General features: G+C 45.6%; 1 protein-coding gene across 8 annotated transcripts in view; it reads left to right on the forward strand.

Annotated features, from left to right (window-relative positions):
• Nucleotides 1-19,326, forward strand: part of CDC7 (cell division cycle 7) — a 324,644-nt gene that overhangs the window by 208,343 nt on the left and 96,975 nt on the right. For all 8 annotated transcript variants that reach the window (XM_085602165.1, XM_085602163.1, XM_085602167.1 and 5 more), the window contains one exon: nucleotides 5,466-5,601. In XM_085602165.1, coding sequence (XP_085458291.1) covers nucleotides 5,466-5,601 — 136 coding nt within the window. The remainder of the gene's footprint in view (nucleotides 1-5,465; nucleotides 5,602-19,326) is intronic.

Genomic DNA, 19,326 nt, shown 5'->3' on the forward strand with positions numbered 1-19,326 from the left:
AGGCTTCGTGAAGAATGTCTGCTTGCCTTGGTACGTGTCACGGAGCCGTGCGGGGTAGAGGAGAGCGTACTCTATTTGGGCTTGTCTTAGCTTCTGCTTCACCTGAAGGAATTTGCGTCTGTCTTCCTGCACTGTGGGCGTGAAGTCCGGATAGATAGTGAAAGGGACTCCTTCAAAGGGCAGCTGTTTCTTCTCTCTTGCGATCCGGAGGGCAGAGTCTCTATCCCTATAGTTTAGGAGGTGAGCAATGATGGGTTGAGGCGTTGTGCCCGCTCCACAACAAATTGCGTGAAAAGAAGTTCCACTCCGACCACCTCAAGCAGCAATCTTTCGATGTATTCCTCCATTTTGCCCGTATTGGTGCTCTCTGGAATACCCAAAACGCGTATGTTATTCCTACGGCTTCCATGTCCTCATTCTTGGCAGTTATAAGTTTGAGCAGTTTGTCCATTTGCGACATGGAAGTCTGGGTGCGAGTCGTAACTTCTTCAACAGCTGATATTCGGTGCTCTGTCTCCTTGAGCCGCACCTCATGGCCGTCAATCTTATGAGCAGGTTGTGCATCTAACTGCAACGCATCAGACCCCCCTCCCCCCCCCTCCCCCCCCCCCTCCCTCGGCCATTTGTTGACGGGCACCTTTCTTAGCGTCAAAAGTAAGACGCGGTTGGCGTGTGTCTTTCTTCCCCATACTGGGCAATGAGGTTTGTGCCGTAGGCAGTGTGGACCCAGAAAGTGAGGGGGCAAGCACAAGGATATCTCCTACCTCCAAAGATACACCAATGCTATGCAGGCCGTCTGAGCTCATCCCTCGGGCGCCGGTAGGGCTCCAGTGTGTAGGTGCTAATTGACGCCCCAGTGACGGGATGTGATGTGGCTGAATACTGCAGGATCCTCGCACAGCGCTCACAGCTGCTATCGAACTCTCGTGGCGTAGACCATCCCGCCGGGCAGTGTCGCCTACCTCCTTGTGGCTGCGCGCTGACAACACTCATTCCCCCTCCGGGCCCGCACCACTAAACCGGCTAAGATTTATCACGCAGCAGAGTCCCAAAGCCAATTGTCTACACACGCAGCGTCATCCAAGCTGCACCACTGTCCCTGCAGGTCCGTCCGCAACTCACTAGTAAGGCGTCCCTCACAGCAGGGCAGCTTCCTCACAAATCGTGGCACCGCAGCTCATGTAAAGGGCTTTGATGTTTGCGCAGGCAACCATAATCGTGGTCTATTGAGGCTGTAATGTGTATTTAGGGGGAGTGCAGTGCTGCTCAATGGCACAGTCTCGAGTCTTCGGACGCCAGAAGAATACGCCGCTAGTGATTCACCATGGCCAGCCAGCAGATCCGCAACCTCCGGCCCACACACCACGTGGACGCCCCGGGACTCGCGTAGACAGGCGATCCCAGCGGGAGCTCCAGGCCGCCCTTGCCGGGAACGCGGTGCCAAAATCAAACAGCCGCCAACACAGCAGGCAGCGGCCGACGCCGATCAAAGTCGCCGAGCAGCCGCACTATAATTCGGGCTTCCCAATCCGTGATGTCTCAGGGCGAGGTACGTTGATGGGACAGGATTAATGAAAGAATATTTGCGCCGGGCAGCGGGTGCCTCACACAAGGGCGGCCATTCGCTCGTGCGCCACCTAGCACCCCCCTTGGAAGAGATTTTTCTGTTTTCTCCTTCAGAAATTGTTTGAAGTAGTATCTAGTTGTAGGGGCTTGATCATCAGCATTCAAAAGATTTCAGCTTCTTAGACATTTTGATGTTACTTAACATTACTTTTTCCTGTCACTTAACTTGCCTTTTCACCATTTGCCTGTTTGTATGCATGGAAGGATGTGTGTGTATGTGCGAATGTGTTTACTATGAACACTTGCGTTCTTCACCTGAAAGCTTTGGCCATTTGTTGATCTAAGTAGAGGGCACTGAAAAAGAATGTAGACATTACACAATTGTTAGAGCCTTCCAAAATTTCTTCCGACTTTAGCCCTTGCAGCAATGTAATGAGCTTTTTCGTCCTGGAAGACTTCTTGTTACCAGTATTTTGACGTACATGTGGATTGGGCTTTAGATCCAGCCCAGAGAAGTATTTCTTTGGTACATTATTGTGCTGGCTGTTGGGGTGTATCCTTTGGCTTTCCATTGCAATGCATGAGGGATTATTTGGTTTTTTTTATCTAAAAAATACACTGTCATTATGCAGTCAATTAATTTTCATGCAAGCACTGTATATATATATATATATATATATATATATAAACAATAGTTTTTTTCTTTCATTAACCAATCCTTTTTCTTTTCATTGACACCTACATGTCAGAACTTGCGTGCAAGCCTTCGCATAACATGGGCTCCAATTAGTATTTCCATTTTTAGGTCGCGCCTGAGCTAGCGTGCAAGTGCTGCTCTGGTGACGATCTGTTGTAATACAGTACGGAGAGAAGCCCTGCCCACTCCCCCACCCATATTTTTCATTAACTTGTGTCTTGGTCCTTCATAAATGCTGGCTTTTGATTCGTTTGTAGGCTTGTTAGTCCCTCCTTAGTACAGCCTTCTCTTCATTTGTAACCTCCCATGGCAACTGGCCCCTTTACTTGGTTGTTACACGGTACGTGTACTATTTTGTTCACTCACGGGATGCCAGCTCAGCAATGGTGGCCGCTGTTTGTATTTGGAGCTCTCTTTAACTTTTTTCACTCGCGGGACGCCAGCTCGGCAATGGCGGCCACTTTTGGGATTTGGAGCACTCTTCACTTTAATAGTGGCTGCCCCCACACATCGCTCGCAGGACTCCAGCTTGGCTCTTCCCCTTTCCGCAATATTGCAGGACCGATGAGTAGCTGGTCTTGTTTGTTTTTTATTTGCAGGGAAAGGCCCTATCTTTGGGACCCCACTTCCTGTGGCTCTGTGTGGTGTGATAGTTGCTGTGGAAGGCTCCTCTCAAGCGCCCCTCTGCGCTAACACTGCCTCTGTTTCTAACACAGCAGCTGGCGGTGCGCACCCGCTCCTCTCAAGCGCGTGCCCGTCGCCTCACAAAGGGAATTGAGGAGCCATATTCTGCCTGTGTGAAGAGCTGCTGGGGCCATTCCGTGGAGCCGAGTTAGGCGGCGGCACACGCTGTCTCACTCAATACAGTAGCCCGTGTAGAACAGGATACTCTATGTACATTGCATTGAACTGCAGCGCAATGCGATAGCTATGCTCCCATGCACTGACTAGCTTAGAGTGCCTGTTCCACACTCAGTTTGACTGGTGATGTCATCACTAAATCATCGTATCCTTCATGTTGAGTGTGGCATCCAGTTCTGGGACACCGCGCTCTGTTTAATTTTTTTTACTTTAACATTGAGCGTGGCGCCCGTTTTAAGGACACCGCGCTCGGTGTTAAAGTAAAAAAAAAAAAATTAAAAACGAGCGCTGTGTCCTTGAACCGGGCGCCGTGCTTAGTGTTAAAGTTGAACAACCATTTGCAATGCAATAGGTTTCGCATTTATGCGAGTTTAAGCTAATGGCACAGTAAATGATGATGCCTTTTATTTATGTTTTGGTTTTTAACAATGCCAATAGCTCAAACTCACGTAAATGTGAGACCGATTGCATTGCAAATACTTGTTCTCCTTCCGTTCAAGTTGGTCATTCTTCTTTTTTTTTTTTTTCTGTAATATTTTTTTCCCTGCTCCTGGTGGAGGGATCTATGTATTTTTTTGAAAATAAAACCATTTTTAAAAATATCTTAGCTGCTCCCGGTGGCATTTCTATTGAAAGGCTGCTTGTTTTTTTTTTTTTGTTTTGTTTTTTTGTTTTTAGTCTTTTTTTAAAAACCTGTTCGCTTCTCATCGTGGCCACTGGCCTAGGTATTATCTTTTTTACAGTGGATTGAAAGGCAGAATTTATTATAGTACTATATTTAATTCTAAGCCATAGAAATTGGCAGAATTTATTATAGTCCTATATTTATTTCCATTGTCGGAAACAAAGACAGGACTCAATGACCTCTTCACAAATAGGACTATACTGAGGGCAAGGGAGACTACAATATAGTCCTGGTTTTGTTCATTTGTGAAAAGAAGATTCAAAGGGGAAATCACCAGGTCTGACTTTAATATGCTAGTGCATGCAAATACACGCATACCTTTATTTGCGCTGTTCACAACTTTAAAGCCAGACCTATTAGCTTTGATGTTTGTTTCAAGATGTGTACAATTAATTAAAACATGTGACAAATACAGCTCTTTTGCCTGTATTAAACCATGCACTCTAGAAGCTACAGTTGTACCTTTTTCATATGTCCCATGCAGCAGGGTTACCTGCAAGAACAAACCTCCTATTTCCTGATGAATCACTCTTGGAGCACTAACTCTTCAATACCAAATTATGTCCCAATTCTATTCTTCTTATAGCTGCATTAGCTGTGTGCCTATCTGGAAGTCTGTCTTCCAAATTATCAAGATCGTATCCATTTGAACGTTCACAATGCATTCACCGCAAACTCACTATAAGTCATATTAATTTATAGATCATATTTGCAATAAAAACCTAAATAGTCTGGAATTTCATTTGGAATGTAGCTATTCAATTGTAAAGCAGGCTTCTGCAGAAACGCCTCCTTCCATGAATTGTTTAGTTTGTCTTTGTAAACTCTCAAAGTTTATTGAATATATGAAGGAGCCCTGTTATGTACAAAGCAGTCCTTATGCAACCGGCTTTGTTTAAAAGACAAAAATATGGAATACAGATGTTTGCAGAATATGATGGTACCACGTCTCAAAATGGCATTAGAGTGCGGAACTAATGAATGAAAAGTTGTATTGAATGAATGAACGAAAAATTTGTAGAACACACAGATGCTCAAAGCTGTGTGTCCTGGCACTAAGACCACTAGGCTGTCTTGAGTGATTTTAAAACTGAACTGTTGGGTAAATAGTCAGGTTTTTATTGATTTACGAAAGGCAGGCTCTGAGGTGGTAGAGCGGATGTATGGTAGGAGAGTATTTCAGAGCTTGTCTGCCTCATGTTTGAAGGCCTGATTTCCATTTCCGGTCCTACAAAATCTATGCATAACCAGGAGTCATTGACCTGTGGACCTGAGAGCACGAGTTTCACTCTGCTACTGGGAAACAATGTAAGGCTTTCAGAGCCTGAATGACCAGTTGGCGTCAAGGAATGTTTACAATCCGTCTCGCGGCCTAAATGTGGTAAGTTGGGCATTTTTGGTGACAGCAGGGCATTTCTGTAGTCCAGCCAGGAAGATAGAGCATGGACAACCGTTTTGCATGCGTCCATAATAATTTAGTCAAAGATTCTCAAGAGCTTTCGGAAGAGAAAAACAAGGGTGTGATTCTGCACCAATCTGTGCAAAGAACGCGAGGTTTATGTCTAATTTAATGCACAGATTTCGATCAGCTGGACTGGGCAGTCTTTGACGTTACAAGCATGGTTTTCCTGAATCCATTTTTACTGTTTTTCTCAGGAACGTTCAGTTCTGTTTACCTTGGCACAGCGCAATTAAAATCAGGAGCAGAAGAGAAATTTGCCTTGAAACATCTGATCCCAACAAGTCACCCTGTACGAATAGCTGCAGAACTTCAGTGCCTTACTGAGGCAGGGTAAGCATCTATTTTTTGTGGTAATAAGTTATGTTTTACCTAAAAGGCAAAGAACTGTTGCGTATCCAGTGCAAAGAATTAAAGAGTCCTTCACAAACCATTTTCTCCTTCTGTATATTCTTGATAGTGGCCCAATTAAATCTAAAATGTACAGGTTATATTAATAACCATGGAATAGAGATGTACTAAACTAGTATTCCTGCGTTTTACATCATTACGTAGGCAGTAGTTAAAAAAAACAAAAAAAAACAAAAAAAAAAAATCCGAGTTACAATAGGGAAAAAGGATGAGTTATGTTGAATGTCCCCTCCTAAGATTAACTTGGGCTACTCTTTAATTCTGTGTATTCCAAGTATGATTTTTTTCCTGTTAAAAAAAATATATATATATATATATATATATATATATATATATGTATATATCTACAGTAGAAGTTAAAGTAAATGCTTAAATGCAAAAGTGTTGTAGTTAATTTCCCTATTAACAAATTTGTATTTTGTGATGGTTCGGGGGGAGGGGGGAGGACATTACCTGCATACAGCCCGAGGATATCTCTAAAGGATGCTACACAATACTGTCCCCACAGATTTCCAATAGCTGTAAAAATGGGACCCAGGAAAGGCGGTTAGCTGACCTCCATCAAGGAGGCCTTGTTAAGTGTAATGTTTTTCTCCACTGCAAAAGAAAGGTTTAACTATTCAGATGATGGTGTCTGTCTTTAAGGTGGAAAGTTAAGAGCACCACCTAACATCTTGTTTTGGCACTTCTCTGCTAAAACTCACAGTCCCTGGAAGATTCAGAAATGAACCTTGCTAGCATTCTAAACTATGTAGGGCTGTAAGATGTGCCCAGCTAACGATGAAACATATATTATGCGTCTAGTGGTGGATGGAGAGGGTATGGGCAGTAGGGAAGGAGAAGCTGCATTCTGGCAAAAAAAGGGGTTTGAGGGGAGGGAAACGAGGCTTGGCTGCTGCAGCAAATATCTATCTATCACATACCTGTATTGAGGATGGCTATAGCTGGGTAGAGGCATTGTAAGAGATGTATTAAAGACTATTTGATGAAGGAAAAGGAACACGGGATCCTGAAGTTTATTGCATGAGTTGCCCCATATTGATTATAGCCGTGAAGAAGCGTAACCTTCGCGAAACACGTGTTTGCTGTTTTTGTCAAAACTAATGACGAAGAATTTTGATAAATGTATGAAGGCTTGAAAAACAACTTCATGTTGAACTGAGGAAGGTGCATGCAAAAGAAGAAGAAATTCAAAATAAAAGATTATACATGGACTTTGAAGCATGATATGTGTTTTTCTCAGATTCATGAACTAAGTCCCTGTGAGGGTAACAGGGAATTAATATTCAGCGCCGGGCAAAGTGTCTATTGCCCCTCTTGTGAAGTGTGTGTATGTGACACTTTATTGATTGAGTTAATATGGGGGACGGGACGCAGACGGATTAGTTTAGTGAAGCTTCAATTGGACACTAGGCATGGTGGACCTGGGGTCCCGGATCTACAGGCCTACTGTTATGCGAGCCAACTACAATGGTTAACTTATTGGTTAGTGGGCAAAAATTTGCAAGAGATAGTGATGTTGCTCCAGGAGTGGGAGAATGGAAACGTACACCGGTTATTGTTACCGGGGGGTAGGGAACAGATGGGTGCTCCCCCTTTGCTGACAGTGGCATTGGCGTATTGGAAAAGGGCACTCCGCTATACCAAGAGGCTACCACCGTATGCTCCCAACATTCCATTGTTAGGTCTTCCACTACCTTCAGGCACTATCCCGAGCCGAAAGGTTCGGGCATGGAGCAATGTAGGAATTAATAGCATAGGTGACTTTTTTGTGGATGGTACACTTGCAACACATGATGTCTTTGTGAGTCATGGCGTGCCTCCCACGTTATTTTTGACTCATGCACATGTTACACGGTTTATTCGTAAGGCCTGGGCACCGGCAGGACAGGAACCATTGAAGAATGATCTGTTAAACATGCAATACCTGATGGGGAATGGCAGTCATATTACGAGATGGTTATATAGGGGTGTGCGCACAGTAGTGGGGACCCCCTTACAATCCATTCGTGATCAGTGGGAAATGGACTTGGGGCATGCTTTGACGGACAAAGAGTGGGAGTCAATCTTGGAATTTCCAAGAAAAACCTCTAGGAACCCGAGATTTAAGTTAATTCAGTTAATGATTGTACACAGAGCTTATTTAACGCCTCATAGATTACATGTAATGTACCCTGAGACGTCGGACTGCTGCCCCAGATGCCATGCCCCACAAGCGAAATTGTTCCACATGGTGTGGAACTGCCCTCAAATACTATGCTATTGGTCAGAGGTCCACAGAATATTGCATGCTATTGCTCCTATGCAGAAAGATGACTCGCCTGAATATTGTATATTGGGGTTGAGGCCTAGGGGGGGGAAAAAAAAAGTCTGGGCCGGTGCGCAAATTTATGAATCTGGCTCTTATTTTGGCAAAACGGAATATCACGAGACGATGGAAGGCTGTTAAACCACCTAAAATTGTAGAATGGCATGCAGAAATGGTTCGATGGGGTAGGGCGGAGGGTGTTGAAATCCGTCGCGAAGAACAGAGAGGACTGCGTAAACTGATTTCCCTAAATTGGAATGCGTTAATGGTAGAGTTTGCTGCTATAAATGTGCTTACACAATGATCCCCTAAATTGCAATCATGGCTCTTAAGCCATGCTTGGTTGCTGTAATAGGGGCCCATGCTTATCGTGATTGTTATTTTCATATTATTGAGTCATTGAAACATTTCTTACTGGATGAGATGATGCATGGGGGCGGATGGGAATACCCTGGATCGAAGGATACATACTAATGATAATACATAATGCGGGCATAGCTGAGTCGTGGGAGGGTTGGGAGGGGGGTTTCTTTGTTCTTTTTAGAAATTATTGTTATTGAACGATCAATGTGGTGGGTTGACATATTGGTGGCATTGGTTTAAAGGCGGGCTTCGGATCCTTGCATATATGCGAGACATGGACAAGCTGGTGTGCAGCTGCACGGACATTCGCTGGGAATCGATACCATGCACGGTATACTTTATGTACCTAAAGGGTTGATGATGAATATTGCACCACCGCCACTATGTTGTGTGTATTGTATGATTATGACTCACATGTAGGGTTATTGTATAGGTGTACTATGTTCTAAAATGCAATAAAAATCTGTTAAAAAAAAAAGAAAAAAAATGTGTGTGTATATATATATATATATATATATATATATATTCACTAAAAAAACATAGGTTTCAGGCCTGATATAGTTAGAAATTAGCATTTAAAAAAACCTTTGAAATTCACTAAAAAACAATAGGTTTCAAAGGTTTTTTAAATGCTAATTCCTAACTATATCAGGCCTGAAACCTATGGTTTTTTCAGTAAATTTCAAAGGTTTTGTGAATGACAATTTTTAATGTATTGATTGTTATACTGATTTTTTTATACTGATTTACTACATTGTTTATACTGTAGATCTTTTATTTACATTATACATTACAATACAAAATATACTTTCTCAGAATGAATTACTTTAGTTTAAATACTTTGCAAATAGGCAATAGACTTTTAAGTACAGTAGTTAGTTACTGCAATGGGCAACACAATTTCAAACACAAAGCAACATTGAGCTCAATGTGAATTTCTAGTCAAATGCAATTAGTTACTTTATGGATTACTTTTCTAACCACAGGACTGGATGCTAGATTCAGTCCTTGGACATCTCCTGTAAACAGTTGAGTAAAAGCGTTTTGGTTACAGTAGTGATTTTTATGGATTATTATTGTATTTTAAAAGTTGACACTTAGAAACATTTTCACATAGAATCACCTATGTTATCCTATGGCAGGAAATTCACTTAGCAGGTAAGTAGTGTTATCGTTACTTTTTCTTACTCGGTGGTGGATCCTGGATCCAGCACAGGTGAATCTCCTGTAAACAGTTGAAAGAATGTGTTTAAGTCATACAGATGATTTTTTAGGAATATTTTTAGTTTGTGAAAATAGACACTTAGAAACTTTTCTACTTAAAAGCACTCGATGGATTCCTATGGAAGGAAATACAAGTTACTGTTAAGTATGCTTAGAATTACTTTTCAGTGTCAGTGCTGGTCTAAAAGATGCAGCCCTGGGTTCTCTCCTGATAACAGGTGAGTAAATCGGAATTCGTAGTTCGGCTGATTTTAGAGGAATATTTGTACGTTTAAAAAATGGACACAAACTTTTCTGGTGAAAACCACACAATGCATTCCTATAGAAGGAAATACAAGTTACTGGTAAGTACGCTTAGAATTACTTTTCAGGGTCAGTGCTGGTCTAAAAGATGCAGCCCTGGGTTCTCTCCTGATAACAGGTGAGTAAATCGGAATTCGTAGTTTGGCTGATTTTAGAGGAATATTTGTACAATGGTAAAGGAAGGGGGAGGGGCCTGAGGTGATGTGTGCAAACATGCCCTGTGGTGCGTTTTAAGTTGGGGAATTAATTTCTCTTCAATCCTGCGGTCCCCTGGGGGCAAACTAGCCCACCAGGTATCTCCAGTATGCGTCCGGGATCTGCGTTGCAGAGCGGTGTTCAGAGGCCACGCCCCTTTTTACAACACTCTGCAATGCAGCTCCGTGGCGCTTCTAGAGGTACCTGGTGGGCTAGTTGGCCCCTAGGGGACCTCAGGATTGAAGAGGAATTAATTCCCCAACTTAAAACGCGCCACAGGGCGTGTTTGCACACATATCACCTCAGGCCCCTCCCCCTACCTTCACCACTGTGCAAACGCGCCCGTGGCGCGTTTTTAAGTTTGGGGATTAAGTCCCCTTGAATCCTGAGGTCCCCTGGCGGCCAACTAGGCCACCAGGTACCTCCAGTAAGCGCCACGGAGCTGCGTTGCAGAGGTGTAAAAAGGGGTGTGGCCTCATTACACCTCACTGCAACGCAGCCCCCTGGGGCATACTGGAGGTTCCTGGTGGGCTAGTTGGCCCCAGGGACCCCCAGTATTCAAGGGGAAGTAGTTCCCTCGCTGCAAACGCGCCAGGGGGTGCGTTTGCAGAGTGGTGTAAGGATGGGGCGTGGCCTCCGGCCCGATCCCGGTCTTTCTTTCTATTTTTTTTTTTTTTAGAAGGGGGGGCTGTGTAGCCCCCCTTCTTTTTCCATTTTTTTGGCCCTGGGGACCCCATCCCCCAGGGCCTGCCCCCAATTTTTGTTTATAAAAAAAATATATCGGGAAGGGAGCCACGTGGCCCCCCTCTCGAGGCCATAATTTGCCCCAGGGACCCCATCCCCCGGGGCCGGCCATTGTTTTAAAAAAAAAATTAATTGGGGAGGGGGGCCGCGTGGCACCCCTCCCAGGCCACTTATGGCCCCGGGGACCCCATCCTGGCCTCAGTTGGGGGCCGTAGGGGGGTCCTGCGGGAGCCGGCATTGCTTTTCCACATGGCGAGCAGCTAACATGCTGCTCCCCATTTGGAAAAGCAATCCGCTTTGCTTCATTGAAACAAAGCAGTATGCAATGACAGGGCGGGAGCCGCCAAACTCCCGCCCTGTCATTGCAAACTACAGTGTCCCGGGGGTGGGCACCCCGGGACACTGCAGGAGCCGGCCCTGGGGGATGGCCCTGAGAGCCCCCCTCACCCCCCCCCCCCCCCCATCCCAAATAATTTCAAGCCCCGGGGGGTGGCGATCCCCAGGGCTGGGGGGGCTGCGAGCACCCCACCCATTTTCAATAAGCCCCAGGGGTGGCGGTCCCCGGGGATGCGGGGGGCCGCGAGCCCCCCGCATATAATATCTTTGAACCCCAGGGGGTGGAGGTCCCCGGGGCAGTGCGGGGGGGATTGGGAGCCTCCACACTTTTTTTTAATTCTGCCCCTGGGATTTGGCCTCCCCCCCCCCCCCCCCCCCGGTGTCCAATTACCAAAGAAGTGCGGGAGCCCTGTGCTTTTTTTTTTTTTTCCCGCCCGAAATTCGCGCTGGGTGCGCGAATCTCACCTATTTTAAAAAAAAAAATCCTTTTTTTGGCCCTGGGGGTCCTTGTGGGACCCTGTGAGCAGGCCTAGGGGGGTCAGGGTGTTTCTACCCTGCCCCCTTGTCGCGTTTTTCACGTTTGTTTTATAGGTTTCTTGTGCCTCGGTTCTACCGAGGCACAAGATGGCTGCCAACACTTCCTGATCTGGAGTGTTGACAACCAATTAGAATACAGCTCGTGCGGGGAGGGTGCGCAAATCCTCCGAGGCCATGGATATATCTATGATTTTACTTTTGATTTTCTCAGCAACTACTGAACGGATTTACACCATTTAAGCAAAAGGCACGAGTCTGAACTGAGGACTACCTCTTTGCCAAATTTGGTGTAATTCCGTTCAGCAGTTCGGGCTGTAGCTGCGTCAACAGGTCCTATGGGGAAAACGCGTTTTGGGACCCACCTTTTTTCTCGGCCCCCACTTGACGAATCACCACGAAACTTTCAGGATAGGAGTGTACCGGAGCTGGCCAAAAGTTTGGAAAATTTCTTGAAGATTCGTCAATCGGCGCCAACGTTATTCCAAATAGAATGTTGCGGATTTCCTATGGAAAATAGGTCCTAACTATATCTACCTACTGGCGACCGCCAGTAGGTAATATATATATATATATATATATATATATATATATAAATATATATACGGTAAAATTATATCTGGTGTTTCAACAGAGCGTGATAACACCTGCCTACTTAGAATCAGGTGGTGTGGAATTCCATATGGTAATTCCACTCCTCCTGACTCCTAAGACTAAGGGCCTAATAACTGCCAGTATGTGGGAATCACTCCTCCCATACAACCAAATATTAACTTTAAAGAGCATAGTGTCATCAGCAATCAAGTTGTTTCATGAGAGAGGACCACCTACTTGCTCCAAAAAGTGTGAACCTTGGGGCTAAGCCATGGTATGTACTCTAACTAACCATCTTACCCACAGCCCCTGCAGGAAATCCAAGAGCCACCGTATATTGCTTTTAGTTGGTTGGGGGTCATGTACCAATGCATAGTAACTTTGTAAACATTCTCTTAGTTTTGCATACAAATTGAGGTTTTGGATTCCATCACACACAATGGACCATGTGTCCTCGGGTATTGTTAATTGAAATTCCTCTTCCCACTTGACTGCGTGTGAGCACTTGGGGCTTTCAGAACATATATAGCCTAGAAATCCCTTTTTTTTTTTTTTTTTTTTTTTTTTTAACCGTTTTTTGGTCTTTCTACTAAATAGTCCCTCTATGGAAGACAAGTACTCGGATGCCACTTCTTAAAGTGTGGGGGTTCCACAGAGCGCCCTAGTTGTAAGAATATGAACTATTCCCTAGGTGTTAGTTAGAATAGCTCCTTACAAGACTAAACTCGCCTTGCCATTTGCAAATAGACCTCCAAAATTAAGGGGGTCCTTGTGTCACCAGGCTGCAAAGTTGGCATCTGTATGACCTAAAGGGAGTCATGATTTGGTCCTGTAGGAGTGAGTACGGGAAGGCAGGTTAATGACCTTCTTCCTACGAGAGAGTTAATACCAGTAGTCTAAAAGAGTCAATCAACCACAATGTGTTTCCCATTAACTTCTTGTGTCTGAACGAGCACAATGAGTATCTTGGTTGTATATCTGAATATTCTAATACCAATTCAACCACGGATTTGTTGCTTCAACCATTGATGACTCCAAGGGTGAACAGATTTGCACACCCCCACATGGTTCTTGAAATATGGGAAACCCAAGCCACCATCCCGAATTGGAGAATAATTTGTCACACTCTTGGTCACCTTCTACATTAAAAGCTTTCAATCCTTTCATGAATTGACTTTGAGTGCAGCCTGGGGTGGGCACAAGATGAGTGGTGGTTTCAGACAGGGGGTCAAACTTCATGTCTGCTTACCTAAAACATATGTGGAAAGAGTGTGGAGTGCCGTACAAGTTAACTACACCCTATCACCCACAAACCAATGGTCTTGTTGAGACATTGAAAGGCATGATTATCGGACTTCCTGAAAAACTCAAAAGAAGATGGGATGTCCTCTTACCATGCTTGCTTTTAGCCTACAGAGTGGTGCCTCAGAAGGGAGTAGGGTTTTCACACTTTGGACATCCTGTTAGGGGACCACTCTTGTCTTGTAAAAGAGGGTTTGGAGAAGCCTTTCCAGGAACCCAAACAAGACATTGTGGACTATGTACTAGGCCTAAGGTCCAGAATGGCAGAGTACATGGAAAAAGCTTCCAAAAATCTTGAGGTCAGCCAGGAGCTCCAAAAGCACTGGTATGACCAACATGTTGCACTGGTAGAATTTTAACCGGGGCAAAAGGTGTGGGTTTTGGAGCCAGTGGCACCAAGGGCTCTCCAGGACAAATGCAGTTACCCCTTCCCCCATCTTAGAAAAGTGACGTTACCTACTTGGTTGACCTGGGCACAAGCGGGACACCCAAAAGGGGTGATCCATGTGAACCGCCTTAAGCTTTTCCATGACAGGGCTGACATCACCATGCTGATGGTGATTGATGAGGATCGGGAGACAGAGAGTGATCCTCTCCCTGACCACCTCTCTTTCAGCCCCAAAGATGGTTTAGTGGATGGAGTTGTCTTTTCAGACACCCTCACTACCCAACAGCATACTGACTGCAAGCAAGTCTTGCAGCAGTATGCTAAGCTCTTTTCCTTAACCCCTGGTCAGACAAACTGGTGTACCCAGGATGTGGACACTGGGGACACTGTACCTGTCAAAATCAAAATGCTATTGTCCGTCTGATCAAGTTAAGGAGAGCATCATGGCTGAAGTCCGCAAGATGCTGGAGCTAGGGGTTATTGAACCCTCTGAGAGCCCCTGGGCCAGCCCAGTGGTTCTAGTCCCCAAACCTCATCCACAGGGTGGAAAGAGAGAAATGAGATTCTGTGTTGGCTATAAAGGTCTTAACTCTGTCACCAAGACAGATGCTCACCCTATCCTAAAGCTGATGAATTGATAGATAAGTTAGGTACAGCCAAATTTCTAAGTACCTTTGACTTGACTGCAGGCTACTAGCCGATTGGAATGGCACCAGGAGCAAAAGAAAAAACAGCATTCTCCACACCTGATGGGCATTATCAGTTTACTGTTATGCCTTTTGGTTTAAAGAATGCCTGGTGTGGTACACTTATGAGGTGTTGAAAATGGAATTAAACTAAATTGCTATATCAATTCTGTATATGAACTTAAATTATTTAATACGTTTTGTTTTAAAATGATTTTAATATTGGTTGTTTGTGTTTGTAGCCCTGAAGAAGTCCTTAAATAGGACGAAACATGTTGGCTACTAGGAAGAAAGAAATTATAACTCAAAGAATAAAGGAATATACAAAATACGATTATTGGATGGAATTTTTTTTATACTTTGAGTGCGGATCAAATTTTTTATGTAATGGTTTAAAGAATGCTCCTTCCATAGGTTGGTGAATCAAGTCCTTGCTGGATTGGAAGCCTTTAGTGCAGCATATCTGGATGATATTGCTGTCTTTAGCTCCACCTTGGGAAGGTTTTAAAAGCCTTGCAAGCTTCAGGCCTAACTATCAAGGCATCCAAATGCCAGATGGGGCAGGGAACAATGGTATACTTGAGCCACCTTGTTGGAGGAGATCAAGTGCAACCCTTACAGCCCAAGATCCAGGCCATCTTGGACTGGGCAGCTCCAACAACCCAGACCCAAGTCAGGCCATTCCTTGGCTTGACTTGGTACTACAGGAGGTGTGTGAAGGAATATGGGTCCATTATGACTCCCCTAACAGAACTTGCCTCCAACAAGATGTCCAAAAACGTCAACTGGACAGTTAGCTGTCAAAAGTCTTTTGACACCCTGAATGAGCAATGAGCTGAGCACCATTTCTCAAAGCTCAAGGCTATACCAAGCAGCTCATAGTGCAGACTGATGCCTCTGAGCTAGGGATAGGAGCGGTCCTATCCCAGACCAATGATGAAGGCCAAGACCAACCTGTTGCTTTTATAAGCGTTGGAGTGCCATTGAGAGGGAGGCCTTTGCTGTGGTTTGGTTCCTGAATAAGGGGAGACCATATTTGTTTGGTACTCACTTCCTGGTTCAAACTGACCACAGACCTCTCAAATGGCTAATGCAGATAAAAGGTGAAAATCCTAAACTTTTGAGGTGGTCCATCTCCCTACAAGGAATGGACTTTATAGTGGAACAGAGACCTGGGACTTCCCATGCCCATGCAGGTGGATTTTCCAGGTTCTTCCACTTAGACAATGAAGACTCTCTAGGGAAAGGTTAGTCTCATCCTCTTTCGTTTGGGGGGAGGGGGGTTGTGTAAGAGTGCCCTCTTTTTGCATGGTTGCCCCCACTTTTTCCTAAACTGCTGATGTGCTTTGACTGAGTGTGCCCTGTGTTCCTGTCAAACAGGTACCCAGTGCCTATGTTCATTCACTAAAACTGCATTGAAAACAAAACCCAATAGGCACTCTTTGGCCACAGGTCAGTCCCTGGTAAATGGTACCACGGGTAACAAGGGCACTGTGGCCAGGGAAGGCCTCTGAGGGCTGCAGCACTTATTTTGCCACCCTTAGAGGGCCTGTACCTATACACAACACACTGCCTTTGTAGGCTGTGTGTTTTAGTGCAAAACAAAGTGAAGAGTCGACATGGCACACATCCCTGTGTGCCATGCCTACAACCCACTGCCCCGGCCTAGGTCAGCCACCCCTCTAGCTGGGTGCACTATACCAGTGGTGAGGGTAAAGGGGCATGAGCCCTGTACCCCAACAGTGTCTAAGCAAATTGTAAGTGCAGTCATGCCATTAAGAGTATATGGTACTGGGAGTTTGTCAGTACAAACTCCACAGCACCATAATGGCTTTATTAAAAACTGGGAAGTTTGGTATCAAACTTCTCAGCACATTAAACCCACACTGATGCCAGTGTGAGATTTAATGAAAAATGCACTCCAAGAGATTCCCCCTGAAAAATGACCTACTACTAGTGTCCAGGCTGAGTGGCTACTCGCCAGCTGCCACCACCAGACATTTTTTCTGGACCCCTAGGTCGAGAGCCTGCTGCTCTCGGGGTCTGAAACAATGCACATCCCAGGATGGGCAGGGTACACGAAGGGTAAGCTTCAAAGGCTTGATGCCTTTGTGAGCTTCCCCAGGCCTTTTGCTGCTTCCAGCAACTTGCCCCCACCGGTTCTGACCCCCACTTTGGCCAGGAGAATTGTCGGGAAAACCAAGTGAGGAAGGGAGGTGTGCCCACATTTGCCATCCCCACCCCTCAGGTGGGGGAGGTGAGGTGAAACGCAACTCAGTCCTCGCCATCTTGCAGATGGGGGGGGGACCAAGCCAACCAGAGTGAGGCATATGCCCCCCCTCCCACTGGAGGGTGGCATAATAGGAGGTGTACCCACCCCAAGGAAGGGCCCCATTGGTCCCAACCTTTACCTACCTGTAACGCCCCTAAATCTAGTATTTAGGGGCACCTCTGAACCTTGCCTCCTCAGACAAGAACCGACTAAGAAGGAGGACCCAAGAAGCCGTGCTAAAGCTAAGAAGAGGACAACGACCTCTGACTTGGCCCCAGCCCTACCGGCCTGGCCCCACTTCAAACCCGCGGAAGCGAAATACTGGTGTGCCCTGCAGCCAGCAACCTCAAGTGCCCCAAGGACCTGCCCTGCCTTCCACAGAAAAGACCTGTTTTGCTCACCCACAGACTCTGGCCAAATCAGTGAGTCTGCACAACTCTGCACCTGACGCCAATGGCCCGAGTTCGAGTGGCCCAACACCACGAGGAGGTCTCCCCGGCGATCCTGACCTCAGATCTGGTGATCTCTGACCTGCCGCGAATCTCCCAGTGAAGCCTGCCACCTCTTTCTGGAGGGTCCCCCCCGACCGGGACCAGAGCTGGTAAGGTAAACCCGACACCGCCCACCTAAAGACACCCCTGCACCCAAAGTCCCATGGCCTTGGGCGGCCCAACCGACGGTGTCCCAGCATCTCCAGGCGTCCCAACTTACCTCTCCCAGAAGATCTCCATCCCCGAGCCTGCAGTCTTTGTTGAAACCGGAGAATCCCCATTGAAATCAACAGGGCACCTGACACCAAACCAGCACCTTGACCCAGCCGCCCTTCCGCCGCTGCGGGTGTACTTTGGGTGCTAACACGGATCCCCCAACCTTGTGGCTTGCTCGTGAGCAGCCACTAACTAGGGACCCCATTGGATAACATTGGGCCTCAGCATTCTGCACCTGGCTTCCCTAGTGCCGCTGAGGGTGCTTTGAGAGTGCATCCTCGTCCCTGGGGGAACCCTTGCTGTAACCCCAGAAATTGAACCCCAAAGACCGAATACTTACCTGTTCACTCCATTTCTCTCCATAGGAATACATTGACAGCTTTCCCATGAAAATTGTTGTAAGTGTGGAGTTGATTTGTATGGAAACCTAAAAAACTACAACTGTACAAAACTGATTTTACTCCTCTTTTCTCTAGGACATGTCCCAATGTGATATCACATCTGAGTAGAAAAAGTAACTTAAAAAGTAATCTGAAAAGTAATTTCCACATTTTGACTTGCCTGTAGTTCAATCAATTGCATTTGAACCTGCATTCAATTGTAAAACACTGCATAAGATTTTGCAAAGCATTTATTTCACTTACTTGTGCCTGGCTTGGCTTGGTTCTAGAAATAAAATAACTTAATATTTTTATACAAACAAAGTTGGTCTGAGTTCAGTCTTTGAGTGTATGACATCATTTGCTGATAGTGTGTACAAGTGCTAAACACTACCCTCTGATAAAGCATTACTGCTCACCCTATCTCAAATAAAGAGTAAGGTGCTATCTACTTTTACCTCTGCCTACCTTTGTGGTTCCACTGAACTCTGTGCACACTATACCTCATTTTGGTATAGTGTATACAGAGCCAGCTTCCTACACTATGACATGCCCCATACCAATTTCATTTGCCATCTACTGTCTGCGCCCACAGTCCCCTTTCCTCCGCCTTCGAACTCCCAAAAGTCAGCTTCTTTTAAACCTTGTCAGGGTTGGGATGAGTCAGTTGGCATCCTTTGGCCCCTTATGCCGCCCTGTCCCTCGTGGGACAACAGGACCTTTTTTCACCTGTCGAAGGATGGTGCCTTGAAGATCTCTTGAGTGTGCGTGCCACGGAAGGTACTGGATGGGGGAGTGAACATAGTTACTGCAGCGGTACACTGCAATGTTTCCTTTAGCAGTTGGTATTATGTGACTTGTAGTTTAATTTCTCCCATTTACGCTTAGTAGGTGTGGGAAAGCCAAGCAGGATAAATAGGAACATCCCACCAAGGGTGGGTCTTCCTGCAGAGAACAAGTCAATGAGCAAGGGTTGCTCAAAACGAGGACAGCTGAGGACAGGAACAGCATTGCAGCTCCAGCCAAGGGCATGCACGGCACTATGATTGACAAGCAAAAGTGCAGTAGAACAACACAACCAACACAGCTCGTTTTCTGCTTTGTAGTGATTCTTGTTCCTCACCATATACCCAAGCAGGGCTTTAAGTGGGCCGGATCCTGAGCACCAGCAGGTCTAAAAAAACAGGTGCTGGGACGGGTCTCTATCGGGCTCTCCATTTTTGCCCTCACCATCAGGGTGGAAAAAAAAACGCATCTGCAGCAGGACTTCACTGCCTTTGATGTAATGTCAAAGAACTCGTTATAGTTCTT

This window comes from Triturus cristatus, chromosome 4_2 (genome assembly GCF_964204655.1).
Source record: "Triturus cristatus chromosome 4_2, aTriCri1.1, whole genome shotgun sequence".
NCBI classification, from domain to species: Eukaryota; Metazoa; Chordata; class Amphibia; order Caudata; family Salamandridae; genus Triturus; species Triturus cristatus.